This window comes from Portunus trituberculatus, chromosome 35, assembly GCF_017591435.1.
Source record: "Portunus trituberculatus isolate SZX2019 chromosome 35, ASM1759143v1, whole genome shotgun sequence".
NCBI lineage: Eukaryota > Metazoa > Arthropoda > Malacostraca > Decapoda > Portunidae > Portunus > Portunus trituberculatus.
In genome coordinates this window covers 7924370-7941836 of record NC_059289.1, presented here as the reverse complement: position 1 = coordinate 7941836, position 17467 = coordinate 7924370, and the positions used below count along the sequence as shown (strand labels likewise).

At 41.0% G+C, this 17467-nt stretch overlaps 2 protein-coding genes across 18 annotated transcripts in view; both read left to right on the top strand.

Annotated features, from left to right (window-relative positions):
* The window catches only part of LOC123512986 (coatomer subunit beta'-like), a 23186-nt gene extending 16593 nt beyond the window's left edge, over positions 1-6593 (top strand). For 2 of the 16 annotated variants that reach the window (XM_045269754.1, XM_045269751.1), the window contains 6 exons: positions 1-142; positions 620-778; positions 2418-2885; positions 4272-4475; positions 5549-5649; positions 6142-6593. The exon at positions 1-142 is cut by the window's left edge and continues 12 nt beyond it. In XM_045269754.1, coding sequence (XP_045125689.1) covers positions 1-142; positions 620-778; positions 2418-2885; positions 4272-4475; positions 5549-5649; positions 6142-6180 — 1113 coding nt within the window. In that variant the 3' untranslated portion in view covers positions 6181-6593. The remainder of the gene's footprint in view (positions 143-619; positions 779-2417; positions 2886-4271; positions 4476-5548; positions 5650-6141) is intronic. The other 14 variants (XM_045269763.1, XM_045269761.1, XM_045269759.1 and 11 more) reach the window with 12 other exon arrangements.
* A 7879-nt stretch (positions 6594-14472) lies between these two features.
* LOC123513201 (protoporphyrinogen oxidase-like) lies at positions 14473-17395 on the top strand. 2 transcript variants are annotated; one of them, XM_045270187.1, is made up of 4 exons: positions 14473-14982; positions 15314-15428; positions 15821-16726; positions 17120-17395. In XM_045270187.1, the coding sequence occupies exons 1-4, from the start codon at positions 14798-14800 to the stop codon at positions 17258-17260; spliced, it is 1347 nt and encodes a 448-aa protein (XP_045126122.1). In that variant the 5' UTR covers positions 14473-14797; the 3' UTR covers positions 17261-17395. The 2 variants fall into 2 exon arrangements, with proteins under 2 accessions (XP_045126122.1, XP_045126121.1); XM_045270186.1 differs by having other exon boundaries at positions 14479-14982; positions 15821-17262.
* The last annotated feature ends 72 nt before the right edge of the window (positions 17396-17467 follow it).

The following is a 17467-nucleotide window of genomic DNA, read 5'->3' as shown; positions in this document are numbered from 1 at the left end:
CGTGACGCCTTGGAGGAGATGCGGGCGGCAGAGGCAGCAGGAAGCTTTGTGTACCAGCCGCCAGAAGGAGAGGACCAGGAGTTTGTGGACGCTCCACAGCAGCCTGAGGGATCAGGTTGGGACTTGCTGGAAGGGACAGGAAGTAAAAGCAACCACTTACTGCTCCCTCTGTCTCTAGGGACTGCAAAATATTGACATATTACTTGCAGAACTTTGCTTATGATTTTTTGTAGAATATGTTTTGTTTGTAGTGAGTCCTTGGTAAGAAGGATCCAAAGTGTCATAGCTGGAGTGGCCTCTCTTCTCTACTGGAGCTTAGGGATTAAGAGACTAGTGGGAGTGACAAGGAATGTAAAGGCTTTGTGTCTTGCCTCTACTCCCTTTGCTGCTTTGAAGTAGCAGATAGTCTTGATATGTTTATGTGTGTGTTGTTTTTGATTGCCAATTTCTTTTGTGTGACCAGTAGTGTTATTGATATCCAATCCACTTTTCTTTGTTCAATGAATTTTCAAAAATTTGTTAAAAGTTGTGGTGCTCAAAGTGGATGACTGGATGGATGGATGGATGGATGGCATCACTGGGCGTGGCGTGAAGGTTGTCATGGTAACACTTCTCCCAGCAGGTGCCTCAGGTGTGTTGAAGGAGGAGACATTGTTTTCCATGGCTGCCAGTGAACCGGTCCCTGCTACTGCCTCCACCCCTGTGTCTGCCACAGGCCCCATGTCAGGTGACCTGCTGATACCCACCCCTGCTGCTGCCACCACTCCCTCAGACTTAGGTAGGTCCAGAAAACTTGTTTTTTCACTGAACATGAAATATTACCAGGATTCCCATGTGTTGTTCATGTTCCAAATGTTCTGTATTTTGATCTGTGGCAGGTGTCATGATGGGCAGATAGGTCAGTGTCAGTGCCTTGCATTCCAGAGAAACATTATTGATAGATGTGATTTAATTTCATTCCTGAGATAGTTATCCCCCCATAGAAGCCTATCACAACCATCCATTCCCTTGGTGGAGTTATCAGAGCAGGAATAATAAGATTGTTGCATATTGTGGTGGTTGCTGCTTGTAAATATTTTTTGAATGGGAAATGACTCATACTATTCATCATTCATGAAAAGTTTGCTCCACTCCTTGCATAATGATACTGGTGATGGGTGGCTGAGCTTGTGTCAGTGTTTTCATCTCTTCTCACTGGAATGTTACACTAGTGTTGTGTTGATACCGTGGGAATGAGAGGAGATGGGTGAGAGGTAAAAGGTTGAGAACATCTGACAGTTCTGTGTTTGTTTGGTTCAGTTCTTAAATTATTTCATAAACAATAAATGTCTGACATCATTCAACTTTATGGTAAGTATTTTGTAACAATAATTAATCCCTCAAAGGTTTGCTTTGAATGCTTTAGTTGTTTGTAACACAATTACCTTTCAAATTTGTCATATATTAATCAAGAATAGTTTAGCCTTGATACAACAAATTCTCATATAATTGCCACCTGAGCATCTCCTAATTTCAATCAGCAGGTGAACAGTGAAGGTAGGGGGAGCAAGAGAAATAAGGAAGACTTGAAATTCATTTGTGAGAGTGATATTGGATAAATGTGTATTTTGAATGTAGTGATGAGCCAAGTTAAGGGAGCCAACTAACAAATGATTAGTGTGAAGGACAGCAGTCAGTGGAACCTTGCTAGTGGCAGTTTGTGTTGTACTGAACTGCCAGCAAATTGTAATATTTCAAAAACCAATTAATTGCCAATTATATGAGACTTGGCTGTATTTCTAGCTTATATATAGTGTTTTTTTTTTAGTTGTTTTCTTTTAATGTATTAAATCTTGGTGTCAAACTTTCAAACTTTCATAAATCACAATTAATAAGATATTAGAGAGGTGTCACATCTAAATTCCTTTGATTTAATTTGACTTGACAACCCTTACTTTTAGTGTGTGAAGGAGCCCAGAGAAGTCTTGGTGAAGATCTTGAAGGGAGATATGAAATAGGTGTCACTTTAGAAGAGGAGCTTGACAATATGTCAGGATGTGAGATTTCTGCAGCTCTTGCTGTTGAGAGAATTGAAGATGCTCCATTAAAGTCTAACTATGAGGAAGGTGCATTTTGCCAGGAGAGGAAGTGCTCAGAGATTTTATCAAGTGAAGACACAGTGAAGGCAGAGGAGACCCATGACTTAGGCAGTGTTGATTCTTTAGTAGTGGGAGATGGATCTAGGCTGCAGAACTTAGTTAAGCCAGAAGATGCCCTCACAGCTGAGAGTGAGGAGAGCGTCATGGCATTACTGGGTTCAGACAGTGAGGTGAGCTCTGTGCCACCTTTAGAGATGAGATGTGTCAGCCTGTTGGAATTGAAGGAAGATGAGGAGTGTCTGTTACCATTAAAGAACGATGGGGATGTTTTGTTGCCAGTGAAAGAAGATGAAGAGAATCTACTGCTGGTGAAGGAAGATGCAGCAAATGTACTGACATTAGAAGAGGATAAAGAAATAATTCAGCCCGGTGCCAAAGGTAAGCTAGCACTTGGGGAAGGTGCTGAAGTTCATTTACCAGATGAGAAGGATGAAAATCTGCTCCCTGTGAGAGAAGATGAAGAGAATTTGCTTCCAGTAGATGAAAATGCAGAAATTCCCTTTTCAAGAGGGAAAGAAAAGATGGCAATAGCAATGGAGGAGGTGGATGATATTTTGTTGCCAAAGACAACAGATAAGGTGCCACAATCACAAGATGACTGTGTCCCAACTCTGAAAGACAAGGAGGAGGCTGAGCAGCAGCAGACCTCAGAGGCTGCAGCAGTGCCTCACCCCTCAGCCAGTGCACCCCTGGACTGGGATGATGATGGAGCAGAGGGCTGGGACCCAGAGGTGGAAGAGATGATAGGTAACCAAGGCTGGGTTCGGTGAAGGGGTGCACACACTGTTTGTTCTTTAACTGGTGTGTGAGTCACTTGTTCTGGCAGGTGTGTGGCAGGGTAGCACTGGGCGGCTTGGAACTGTCATGCTAGATTCTGAAGGTAACAGTTACTTATTGTGCCAGAGTAATGGCCATTATGTTTCTCTTTTGAAGCTTGAATGTAGCACAAAATCTTTCAGGTAAGACTGTTCAAGTCATCCAATAAGAAGTACCAGCATGAATGAAATGTGCATAATAATGTTAATATGTTGATACATTGTATGTCATATTATGTACAAAGTTCCTCATTCCTGCCCTACTGCACAGCTGGTTCAGAATGGTTTATATTTTGAACTAACACAATTTCTTGAAAGTTATCATTATTGTAAATATGGGTATGTCACTTCTCAGGAGGAAAACTTGCATGGCTACATTAATACTCATGGATTTGTTTTTTATGTATCCTGGAATGTTATTGAAGTCTTGCTGCATGTTAAATATTTCATGTTTTTTTTAGTGTACATATTGTACAAACATGTTTTTGATTAGTAGTAACTGAAAATTGCATGGTGAATTGACTGGCATCTTGATGTGGTGTATCTTGTTTGTCATGAGATCTTAGTTTTTGTATTTCAAATGTGTCCTTGATTTACTCTGTCTGCTTGCCTATCTGTCTGCCTGCCTGTCTCTCTGTCTGTCTGTGTTTGATTGTCTGACTGGCTCTGTTTTGTCATTATTACATGTCTGTCTGTCTGTATAATTTTTATTCTGTCTCTGTCTCTCTGTCATTCTACCATTGTGTGTTTGCAGTGATCTGGTGTTATGTGATGATTTTATACTCCCATATTGGGTCATAATGCTGGTTAACTATAAATTAGCTTTCCTTCTATATCATTGTTTGCATTGAAAAGAACCCTCTCTTATATCAAATCTTGAAAGCATCTACTGAGTGAAAGGTATGTTTGGTCTGGTGTGGGAATGTGAAAGAAGAAAGTTTCAGAGTGAACTTGTTTATCTTTTTGAGTGGTGGAAGGAAATGTGTCTTGAAGCATGTCCTTTTTTTTAATTATCTTTTTTTCATTCTGCATAATGTTATATTGGGTCATAACATCAGTATTGCTTGAAATGCCTTCATTGCTTATACATCTGCACACTCAGTTAAAGAACAAAGAGATTGAAACTGTAGTGACTGAAAGTGAAGGGTGGTGAGCCAGTGGCAGCCTGCACCCGCCACTTGAAGGGCTGGTGTCCTTCACCAGATTAGTTACTCTTTGTGCTTTTCAGTAGATTTTGTTATGTTTTAGATGTAAAGTCATGGCTGGTGCAAGCAATTAGGGAAACATGGGTTGTAACAAGGACATTCTTCTATGCCAGTGCACCAAGACCATGGTGAGAGTGCTGACCAGCAAGATAGAAGAAGTGCTCAGAAGAGTTCCTTTAACCCGTTCAATTTAGAATTTGAAAAGTTTTTCCCACCGGGATTAACATTAAAAAAGGTCCTGCCACAAGCAAGCTCTTTAGGGATGATCGGCCCCTCGGTGCCTCGGTGCAGAGAACCGGGCAGGGGAGGTAATCTAGGTAACAAGTCATATGCTGAGAGCTTGTTGTTGTGTTCCTAACTAAGTAATACCTGTGTAGTAATAATTTGGCTCATTGAGATTACATTGACAAGTTTGCATAAAGATTTTGTCCCTTGGCTTGATGTTTGTAACATTTTCAAATGCGTTTGATGTTGTGTTCCTGTTTCACTGATGTTTCCTCAACTCTTAATTTAGTTTCATACTTTTCTATTCTTCCTTTAACCAAAGTCTGAGCCTCCTGACTTACTTTTTGGAAGTTTAATTCCTGACAGGTTTGGCATTGTTGAAGTGTTCTGAGGTGAGGGACACAGAATATTGCAAGACTAGCTAATCATTTACCTAACACTTGACTCACTCCAAGTGGTGCTCCAACACTTAATGTCACACTGCTCACTAATATATACTAATATGGGTACATTAAGTTATACATAAGTAATTTAACAATTACATGATATGCTACCATTATTTTGTATCTGACTGTGCTTCTCCCTTTGAATCAGGCATACATAGAATAGCCTCTTGGTTCATTATAGCAATTTCCCTTATTACCAAGTTGTGCATTGGGGGAGTTCAGAACACAGCTGTATTATGCCAGTCTTTGTCATTACTGGCTGATATATTGGATTTCATAGATTTACACCAATTATTTGATACCAAACTTCGTGTTGCATCACAGATACTGAAGTTACATTCCTATGTTAGAAGCAGTAGTTCTTTTGACTTGTGATGGTGGTGGTGGTAATTGAGTTGTGTGTGTGTCAAAGTTTGATGCAGTGCAGGGGGATTAGCCACCAAGAGCATGGATATCATTAGCAGTGTCAGTCATTCAAGAAAAATACACTTCAAGCTTTTGTTGCTTATAGGGGTGTACAGTTTTTTTAGTAGGTGTGTCAAGTTGTTGCATCTAGGGTGATTAGTTGACAAAATATACTTACATAGACAAGTGATATTCAATGTAAGTAGTAAGTGTCAAACATGAGACCATTTGTGATGTAATACTGTGCTATATAATGTAATTTTAATGATATTACTTACATGTTGGAAATGTCATCATTGTCCACCAAACCCCAGCAGGCAGTGCATCCAGGCCCACCATAGACCAGGCGCAGCTTGAGAGGGAGTTGGAGTTGGACATAGAGAAGGTCCGCATCGAAGACAACATTGATCCTAATGTAAGGCAACACACAACACATTGCTGATACTTGAGACTAAGTGGCATATTCAGAAATGCTTCCCTCTCTCACCACGACCATTTTAAAAAACCACAGAGATGATTAATTGAGTTCTAAAGAGTATTTGTCTTATTAATAATGCAGAAAACTTGTTGGCATGTCACTAGAATTGTAGAAACACACTTAATAGCCTGTGTCACTTCAACTAGACCCCTTTGAAAATAAGGAAGGTGCAACATGGAAGTGTTTCAGAATGCGAGTAAAATGCAATGCAATAACTATTTATAAGGTATATTAGGGCAGTTGGATTGTCTTGAAAGTGATAAATTTATGTCTGAAATTGTATAGATACAGTTGTAGATATAAACTACATCCTTGAAGAAGTAGCATATGTCATTACTCTTTGTGATTCTATGGTAAGTGTGTCAGCCAAAGTTTGTGTCTTGAGCACTCTGCCGACATAACTTGTGTCCCATTCTCCACTTGTTTCAGGACCTAACTGTGGATGAAGAGGAGTTACTGGCTGACTAAGATGCAGCTGCTGTTGGAGAGAGAGTGAGTTGGTTGCTGCTGTAGAAGGATCAAGTGGACTGACTGCTGCAGTACATTTGAGTTGTTGTGTAAATAACAAGGTTATATATGTGTGAATGTGAACTCCATAGCTTAGTGTCAAGTTTAAGGGCTTATAATTTTTTGCAGGCAAAACTTAAGAGAAAAACAACAGTATCAGATTTTTCAAAGTTTTAAAGACCCTAACAGATCAAGACTAGAATCTTAGGTGAGGGAGTATTTATAGTTGTTTTGATCCCTTACACTGGATATATTTTTATGAATAGGAGAGTAATACACATATTGTTTTCTGTTATTCATTTCTTTAAACTTTCATTCCATGTCCTTTTTTCCTCTTTTTTATTATTACTTGAAAATAAAATATATCAGAGAAAGTCTTCCATTTTCTTTCATGTGAACAATGGAGTAAATGTTTTTGTCAATTACTTGATATACGTAACATAAATGTTCAGGATTCAACATTGCTCAATTCTTGCTTAGTAAGAATGAAATACTTTTATACAAGAAGTTGAGTTTTACTGAGTAAAGAAGGGCCTTGTCAGAGTCAGATTGACTTTGGGGGCAATACAGAGCCGAGAGAAGACACAGGAGCCACAAACAAGCTTGTTAGTCAACAGAACATTCACAGAGCATCATGGGCGTCCATTCCTTTCAAGCAGGACAGGGGCTCTGAGGCAGCAAGGGTGGTATACCAACTTGAGTGTCATTGCAACCAATCTTTTTCCCCCAAAATTTTCCCAGATTGATAGAAGAATCACACACCACACACACACACACATTATAATTTATGTTTCATACATTATAGATTGCATAATTAATGTTATCTGCTACAAGCAGCATTAGTGTTAACTTTTACCTTTAATATTGAACTACTAGTTATTTAAATATATTAGATTGACAATCAGTGAGATGGGCTTGAAATGGGTAAACCATTTAACATAATGAGTTTGAGTTTTCTGTAATCTTCACACGATTTTCTATTCATGCCTTTTCTCCATTCTATTCCGGTTTTCACTATCTCATAATGGATGAATACAACTTTATTTGGTGTAATACTTTATGGTAATACAGCTTTGTTTGATGTATGTAATATTAGTGCATTTGAAAGCATGAGACGACAATCGTGGGTAAATTTGCAGTTTCAACCAATATATTTCTTTTTCCCTATGTCTAACAAGCTTGGGGATCTCTTCGGAAAGTTTGGGGTTTTAGAAAGGGGGGAAGCCAAACGAAATTTTTTTTAACCCCAATGGAAAGTCTAGGTAAATAGAAACCCATAATTGGACAAAATCTAGAGATATTTCCCTAGAATTCAATGAAATTGCTAGAATATAATGAACACCAGAGCTGCCCAGAACCCTTCCCTAAACCCAACCTAACCTAATGACTGACATACTGCTACAACACCTGCGCAATATTAATCACAAAACACACGAACACACTCAGTACCCTCTGACTGACTGCTGGGGAAGGATCCAGAACTGAAATTTAGTTAAAGCTTAGAAATTCTGCCCTGAGGCCTGAGGTTACTGTTAATTTCCGATAAAGTAAAATGAGGTTAGAAATGCTCGTAAAAGTGTGATCTAGACCGTGAAAATGTGTATAGTTACGTGTGGTGTATTCGTTGAAACTGCAATAATTCCCAATCATGATTCACGAAAACATCAGCCTTGATTTTGTTGTATAGTGAATCTTCTCCCCGAACACTGTTCTGTCTAGGGAAAATTCCCTAAATCGTACCATTCTATTGAGTATTGACGCTCGACTTTGCTCAAGTGCACTCGCTGGAGTTGCTCACGCTCGACTCGTCCATAGAGCATAAACCTTTTAAATAATTTGGGTGCGGTGTTCTTGAGTGAAAATAACTTATGGCATTTTTTTCTAGATAGTACGCAACCAAGAACCATGAAGATTCAATGCCCCATGAAAGTTTACTCCCACAACTTGGAAATGATCTTGATCTTGATCTTGATGGTACAGGTGACGCAGAATTTCTTCAGGGTCAGGCCTTTGTATCGGCAGCTCCTGTAGGGAACATAAAGAACACCAGACAACAAAGAGGGCAATCACCATCTTTCACACCACTAGTTCCTGCATCTGGCACGCCACATTCTCTCCAGGAACTCTTTCACAGCCTCAATCATCCTTTCATTCGTCTCCCCACCCAGCAGCAACACCATCCATTCCCTTCCTGTCATCTCCACTCTGTCATGCCCCAGCTCACTCAGCACCACTTGCATCATCTCATACCTGTCTCTGGCATACTTCACACACTCCACCACCACATGTTCCACTGTCTCATCCTCTCCCAAGTCACACATCTGGCACACTTTGCTGCGGGACTCTGACCATCTATAATTCCTTGCATTCACATCCATGCACTGTGCCCTAGCTCGGAAGAGAAGATCACCACCCAGGCTTCCGTCATACCACTTTTCATACATTGGGGCCTCTTTCTCTCTATACCATACCAAGGTACTCTTTTGCTCCATCCTATTTCTCCAGTCATCCAGTCCCACACCTTTCACTACTCTGTCTATCTCACTCTTCCACTTCCTTACATCCCATTCTCTACCTTCTCCATTTCTAACAATCATACTCCAGTCTCTCTCTAAATGTCTTCCTTCTACCTGTTGAAAAAACCCAACTACTTACTAACCCACTCTTTGCTACCAGCCTGACACACCTCTTCCCCCACTTGCTACTCCTGACATTCCACAGAAACACTTTTCTCACTATCCTTGCATCATTCATTCGTTCTAACCTAGCCTTATACCTTAGGGTCGCTTTCACATATCTCTCTCTAAAAGTGCTCCAACCTATATCACCCCTAAGGGCCTCTACTGCTGCATATCTAGGTGCATTAAGTGCCATTCTTGCAACTCTATTCTGCCCTATTTCTAACTTATCTAGTTCACTCTCATTCCAAGCAATCACATCCATACCATACATGATGCTCGGAACAGCCACGCTCTTCCAAATTTCTCGCAGCAGTTCGATAATGATCTTGATCTTGATCTTGATTCTACAGGGGTCCCAGGATTTCTGAGGCAGGCCTTAGTATCGGCAGCTCCTGTAGGAAAAAAAAAAAAAAAAAAAAGGCGGCAAGAACCTAAACCAGACACCATCCTTATTACTACTAATCCCTGCATCTGGCACTCCACATTCTCTCCAGGAACTCCTTGACAGCTTCTATCATCCTTTCACTCGTGTCTCCACACAGCCCCAGCAGCAACGGCATCCATTCCCTTCCAGTCTTCTCCACCCTGGCATCCCCCAGTTCCCTCAGCACCACTTGCATCATCTCATCTCTGTCTCTGGCATACTTCACACACTCCAGCATCACATGCTCCACCGTCTCGTCCTCTCCCATGTCACACATCTGGCACACTTTGCTGCGGGACTCTGACTATCTGTAACTTCTTGCATTCACATTCATGCACTGTGCCCTAGCTCGGAAGAGGAGGTCACCCCCCAGGCTGCCATCATACCACTTTTCATACATTGGGGCCTCTTTCTCCCTATACCACTCCAAAGATTATTATCTCCTGCTACCAGTCCCCACTCCCCAACGGTAAGCAAAATGGGGCACTGTCCCCGAGAAACAGTCCCGCACGCTCGCCTCGATTCCCGGCTCCCACTTCGCAGCTCCTCCACCCAGCTGATTTGACGCCACATATATGAAGCCACGCTATTGGTCAGCAAGAGAGAGAGATTTCTCTGGGACAGTGCCCAGAGGTGTGTTGGAGGGAGTAAAAATTTTACATAGGCCTTTCCTTTGCTAAACACGGATGTTTGTCTTCTTAGACTTTTTCAGGAAAAGCAAAATTCGGACTATTTCTGTTCCCTCCACCAAATGAACAAAAGTAGTACTCTCTTAATGTACATGTCCCACCCCATTCTCCTCGATTTCAGGCTCCTCTTTTGCAGCTCCTCCAATAGCCATGCCATTGGTCAACAAGGGAAAGAGAAAGAAAAGATAATAATGGAAGAAGTGGGATTAGAATAAGAGATAGGAAGAAAATGAATAATAAATGGAGGAAATGGAAATAAAACAGGATAGAAAAAAAATGGATTATGAATGGAGGAAATAGGAATAAAACAAAAGCCGTGTGTGTGTGTGTGTTTCACTGTTTGATCTGCTGCAGTCTCTGACGAGACAGCCAGACGTTACCCTACAGAACGAGCTCAGCGCTCATTATTTCCGATCTTCGGATAGGCCTGAGACCAGGCACACACCACACACCGGGACAACAAGGTCACAACTCCTCGATTTACATCCCATACCTACTCACACGTGAAAGGAGACACCCAAATATCTCCACCCGGCCGGGGAATCAAACCTCGGTCCTCTGGCTTGTGAAGCCAGCGCTCTAACCACTGAGCTACCGGGTGTGTGTGTGTGTGTGTGTGTGTGTGTGTGTGTGTGTGTGTGTGTGTGTGTGTGTGTGTGTGTGTGTGTGTGTATTTACCTAGTTGCATTGTACATGATTCGAGTGGGGCTCATAGTGTCCTGTCTCCATGTCTCCATTTATCTAATTTTTCCTTTATCCATCACACACTGCCTCATCCTGATCTTCTTTACATGCCCTCTTATCCTTCTGTCTTCTTCTGTCAACAGCACCAGGTCTTCCTTGTCTATCTTTTCAATGCCATTGCCTGTCTTGTACATTGTTATTAGGACTCCTCGTTCTCTTCTATCTTGTAAGGTTGGCAGTCCCATTTCCTTCCGTCGTTCTTCATATGTTAGATCCGTTTGTTCTGGCACCATCTTTGTAGCAATCTTCTGTATCCTTTCTGATCTTATATCCTTTTTAAAGCTCGGAGACCACACCACTGCTGCATATTCTAGCTTTGGACGTATCATGCTTGTGATGATTTTTTTCATCACTCTCATATTAGTCGTCATTTTATATGATTAACCAAATGTCTTGTTTATGTGTTTTTTGGGGCTCAAATTTTCCTGTATAATTACTCCCAGATCTTTTTTCCTCTTTAGTCTTCATTATTTGTTCCTCTCCCATCAAATAATTCCGTACCGGTCTTTTGCTCTTGCCTAGTTCCATTATGTGACATTTCTTGGCATTAAACTCCAATCCAGTTCTTACTCCACCCATAGATTTTGTTTATGTATTCCTGTAACAGCAGACAGTCCTCCCTGGTTTTGATAACTCTTAGCAGCTCTGCATCATCAGCAAATAAATTAATATAACTGTTTACCCCATTGTAAATGTCGTATACATAAATCTGAAACATAATGGTGGCTAACACTGACCCTTGTGGCACTCCCCTTGTTACTTTACCCCAAGATGAGTATGTATCTCTGATCACAGTTCTCATCTCTCTATCCTTCAAATAATATCTTGTCCATTCTTGCAAAGTTCCTTGCAGTCCTCCTATGTTCTCTAGTTTCCAAAGTAGTCTTCCATGAGGCACTTTATCAAAAGCCTTTTTAATATCCAGGTATACTGTGTCCACCCATCCGTCTCTGTTTTCAAGTCCTGCAATAACTCTCGAGTAGAAGCTTAGTAAGTGTGATACACATGACCGCCCTGTCCTGAACCCAAATTGTCTGTTCGATATGACTTGCTCCTCTTCTAGAAATTTAACCCATTTTTCTTTGATAATTATTTCATAACTTCCCCAAGACACTTGTAAGTGACACTGGTCTGTAGTTTAGTGGTTCAGTTACCTTTTCTCCTTTAAATATCAGTATTACATTGGATCTCTTCCATTCTAGTGGAACTTTCCTTTCATTTATTGAACTTGAAATTATTTCCCAAATTGGATCCAATAGTTGCTCTTTATATTCTTTTAACACCCAGCCTGATGCACCATCTGGCCCCATTGCTCTTCTGACATCCAACTTAACCAATAATCTTTCAATATCCTCCTTGTGCACTGTGATTTCCTGTAATCCTTGGGAATGCAATATCCTATTAGGTTTTCTGAAACCTTCTTCTACAGTGAACACCGTCATTATTTCATACACTTCCTTCTCTGTTTGGTATGTCTTCCCTCTTTTAATTATTTACTCTTTCATTATATTTCTGTAAGAATATTTCTTATTTCCCTTGTATTGTCTTTCTGTACAAAATGTTTCTCCACTCAATATCAGCAAAAAAAATCCTTAATTTTTCAAAATCTGCTCTTGCATAATTTGATCTCTCTCCTTTGTAGTCATCTCTGTAACTTATCCCACCCTCCTCCTGTATTTGCATCTCTAATGTCACATGATCACTTCTTCCCATTGGACTAAGATATTGTATGATTGGAGGGGGCTCTGGTCTCTGTGAATACTAGGTCAAGCAATGATGGTTTTTCTTCCTTCCTGTACCTTGTTGATTCCTCTACCCACTGATCCATTGTATTAACCATAGTCAACTATAACACTTCCTCACTCCTCTGCCCACCATTATCCATTACTTCCATCTCTCTCCAGTTTAGTTTTTTTTTTACAGTTAAAGTCTCCAACTAAAAGATTTCCATCTCTTCTTATCATGTTATCTAGGTGCTTAATCACCTCTCTTTGCATATCTTCATGTTCTTTAGTTCCCCATGTATTTGTTTTAGGTGGCACATATGTAACTATGATTTTTTTCTTCTTCAGTTTCTCTGTTTCAATTGTTACTTCCACTACTTCCACTTTGTCCTCACCATATTGCACATCCTCCACACACATATTATCAAGAACCATTATTAGCACTCCTTCTCCTCCTCCTTTATCTTTCCTGTCTCTCCTCCAGCTATTATATCCCTCCTCTTTAAAGTTAACATGGTTCTCTTCTCTTAGTTTTGTTTCAACAATGCACATTACATCCAGCTTTTTCTCTTTCAAGTAATCCCTAACCTCCAACATGCTGGACAACAACCCATCTATATTAGTATAAGTCACTCTTAATTTCTTGCCTCCTCTACGATTTCCTCTTTCTTCCATACGTACCACTTCTTTAGTTTCATATCTCGAACCTTCCAGTAGAAATTCTTCTTCTTGATCTCCGTCCTTTTCTCATTTTTTTCCTTAGCTTCATTTCTTAGCACTTCTTCCTTTTCCCTCGAGATCCTCTAGGTTCATATATCTTTTTATCCATATATCTTTATGTTCAGCTTCCCTTTCCTAACCATAATTTCCTCCACTGCCACTTGGGATCTCATTCTCACTTTCATTGGCCTCCTACCCCCTTCACTATAGCTTCCTAACCTGATCACTTCCTCCACCTCCTAGTCCAGTTCTTGTGTGCTGTCTTGAACTTGTTTGATAATAGTTTTGGCCAATTCTCTCTCTTCACTTTCTCTCGTGAACTTGTTTGGATTTTTTTCCTTCATCCCCTAAATCACGAAGCTTTTCCTCTTATCCACTGTATCTCACACAAGATCTTCTTTCTCTTTAATTACTTGTATTACAGCAACTTTTGTGTTTTCCTGAATTTAACTTTTTCCTCATCTTGTTCTTGCTTCCATACATTTCGTAGTTCCTTCAGCTTGTTTTCACCCAATCCACCTTCTGCCTTGTCCACAATCCCATCCTGTACTTTTACCTGTAAGCTCCTTAAGGAGTTTTCGTAGTCTTGACATGTGGCTTTTAGTACATCATTTTGTTTCTTTATTTCTTGTATCTCCTCCTATAATCCTTGATTGGTTACATTGACCTTCTCACATTCGACTATTCTCAATCTCAACTCAGTGTTTTCCATTGTCAGTCTGTTCCGCTTGTCTATTAAACTCGACATCATTTCCTTCATGTACCTTAACTCCTTTCCACATTGATCAACCTCCTCATATTACCTCTTTCGTTCCTAATGTCCTTTCGTTCCCATGTCTCAGGCAAAGGATTGGATGTTTGCAGTCCAGGTGTCCCTAAGCACCTTCAAATGACTGATGTTATTCTCTTGGCCATGCAGAAATTCTTCTCATTTTGTGTCTTTTCAACAAGTGGTACTGACTTGCTTTTGTATTAAGGGTAATGGTGCCATATAGCTATGCCTCCTTATTTTCTTTTTTATTATTTCCTTTCAGACCTTCACAAAATCCATTACACTTAACTCTCGGCTATCGCGCCCAATTGGGGCCGAAATAGCCGCGCCATAGCCGAAAATGTGATAGCCGAATTGATCTTGGCGGGAAGGCAGTTTTGGCCAATGAGTGCTCAGATATCCCATGACGTCATGGCTGGGTGCGCGATAGCAGGCATCTGAGGTGGCGAAAATGAAATTTTAGCAGCTTTTCATGGGTGCGTGATAGCAATAAAACGTGATAGCTGAAGTCGCGATAGCCGAGGGTTGACTGTATATACATATCTTACTATTATAAAGAGGAGGAAAGATGTCATTAAGTCTCTTGATGCTACATTGACTCAGGATTTCTTCTTAGCCAGGTTTTTGTATATACCACCAAGTGGGATCTGTGTGAATCCAGGATTTTGGGTTATATTTATGAGAGGTGTCCCTCTCACACTGAATAACTCTCTCCTGAGGTCCAGCTATGTCCTAACTTGTCTCGTATTCTACTGAGAATTTTTGACCTTGTGCAGTATTTTATCAAATCTTATGTATTTTTTTATTTATTTATTTATTTTTAGATGACAAAGAGTGTTGCAGTGCTTGGGGGAGGCATTGGGGGCCTAGCTGCTGCCCACTACCTTGGCCGGCTGAGGTGTTGCCCCAGGGTGGTGGTGGTGGAGGCCACACACAGGCTGGGTGGCTGGGTCAGCTCCACCATGCACCATGACCAGGTGGTGTTTGAACATGGGCCGCGCACTCTCAGGTTAGTATATCTTGTGGGCTTTCTTATTATCTACTGTATTGTTTAAAAAATGGCAGTTAAATTGATAAATTATATTGTCCAAACACTTGGTCCTTACCCACTTCCCTGTGTGAATCTTGTTATGACTCCTAGTATCTTGACTGTTGAACTGGATTGACAACGGACTTACTCAAAATATTCCTGTCATGTATGTAAGAGGCGTACTACCTGGTGAAGCAACCTCAGAAATGAAATTGTGCTGATATTCACTAACAGGATAAAATGTGTGGTAGTTTTTTTTATATAATTACAGTTTCATTATAGTTATTTAGGTAGCAATACATCCTTGCAGAGTGGTTGGGAATGCTGGAATGAACACACTTGCCTTGGCAGAAGAGTTGGGTTTAGCAGATCAAGTGAAAGGTGTTTCCTACAGTCATCCATCAGCAAAAAACAGAATGTTAATGGTAAGTTGTAAAGGAGGATTTGAAATGTAGTTTAGGCATTAGTGAATTGGTTTCACATTTGTTCATTACTTGCAGTACACACCAGAATGAAGTAGTTTGATGTAATTTTTATTTGAATAATCTTTCTGTAGGTATATCCTCAAGATTTGAAAAATGAAAGTAATAATCTGAAGATGAGATAAAGAAAAGAAAATAAAGGAGGAGGACAATGGAGAGGTTAGCAGGTTGAGTGTGTGGGTGTCTTGATGACAGCATGGAAGACAATGTGGGGTAAAGAGAGAGGGGACTCTCAAGAACATCAGCAAGAATTTAATCATGTTTTTTGTAGCAAGTGGTAGAAATTAGGTGCAGTATTGTTAATCTTGAAAAGAGCAGTTTAATGATACTTACAGGTTGATGGGAAGCTACACAGACTTCCGAACAGTGTAAAGACACTATTCACCAAGAGTCCACCGTTCTCAAGGCCGTTGGCGCTGAGTGGGGTGCAGGACCTGATGGCACCCAGAGTGGTCAACAATGACGAAAGCCTCTTCAGCTTTGTGAATCGCCGGTTTGGCCACGAAGTTGCAAAGTATGCTATCGATCCCATGTCTAGAGGAATCTTTGCAGGAAATGCCAGAGAATTAAGCGTTAATTGTATTGCAAGAAGATTGCATGATGTAGAACAGAAACATGGATCAGTTTTTCTTGGAATGTTTAAAGATAGAAAAAATGCAGTAAAACCAGACAAAAATCTGAGTTCAGTTGAACTTGTGAAGAGGGCAAAGAGAGAAAAGTGGGCTGTTTGGTCAGTGGCTGGTGGATTGGAGAACTTTGTGAAGGCTCTTGAGAACAACATCCTTGAAAACAATGCTGAAATATGGAAAAACACACCCGTGAAGGGAATATTGAGAAGAGGAGGCAAGCTTGTCATCCAGACAGAAGAGAAAGAACTAGAGGTTGATAGTGTCATTTCCTGTCTTCCATCCAATACTATGAGTAGTGTGATACAGTCAGTAAATCCCAAACTGAGCGCTCTTCTGTCTTCCATACCGTATGTCACTGTTGGCATTGTGAACCTGGAGTATCCCGGTCAGCTGATTGAGGAGCCAGGCTTTGGTTACCTGGTTCCTTCCTCCGAACCCAACCGCGTCCTGGGTGTGATATACGACACCTGCACATTCCCCCAGGGAGACAGAACCATACTGACGGTGATGATGGGCGGTTACTGGTTCAAGGAATTGTTTGGGGACGACCCACCTCTGGAATCACTCCTGGAGGAGGCGCTGGCTGAAATCCGTCAATCTCTCAAGATCAAGGTAAAGCCGCAGCGTTATCATGTCAGGATCTTGAGGGACTGTATTGCCCAGTATGTTGTTGGCCACTCAGAGACAGTCCTCAGTGCTCGTAAGTTAATCTCAGAGTTGGAGCTTCCCTTGGCCCTAGCAGGAAGCTCCTATGATGGGGTTGGAGTTAACGATGTGATTATGAGTGCCAAGAATGCTGCTGCTAGTGTGTAGTGCTGAGAGGTGTTGAAGGATGTGTGTGACTGTGACCTTGTGGTGGCAGTTATTGCCACTTGTTCATCTGTGATATTAGTAAATCATATGGTGCAACTTTTCAGGAAATATCATTCAATGTGTGGAGCTGTCTTACTCCTTGATAATAGTCTTGTTATTCTTTGTATCAGTTTGTCTCACTTCATATTATAGGAAGGCAGTGCAGGCCAGCCAGCAGCCAGCTGGTCCCTGGTGGTGCTGGTGTGGGAAGCTGTGCCTGCTCTACCATGGCTACACACTCCAGGCTCTTCCTGTCATGGATCAATTAATCTTTCAAAAGTCTTTGCAATATGAAATGCATAACTTCTTATTTATTATTGGATATTGCATACACACACACACACACACACGCCTGGTAGCTCAGTGGTTAGAGCGCTGGCTTCACAAGCCAGAGGACTGGGGTTCGATTCCCTGGCCGGGTGGAGATATTTGGGTGTGTCTCCTTTCGCGTACGTGTAGCCTCTGTTCACCTAGCAGTGAGTAGGTACGGGATGTAAATCG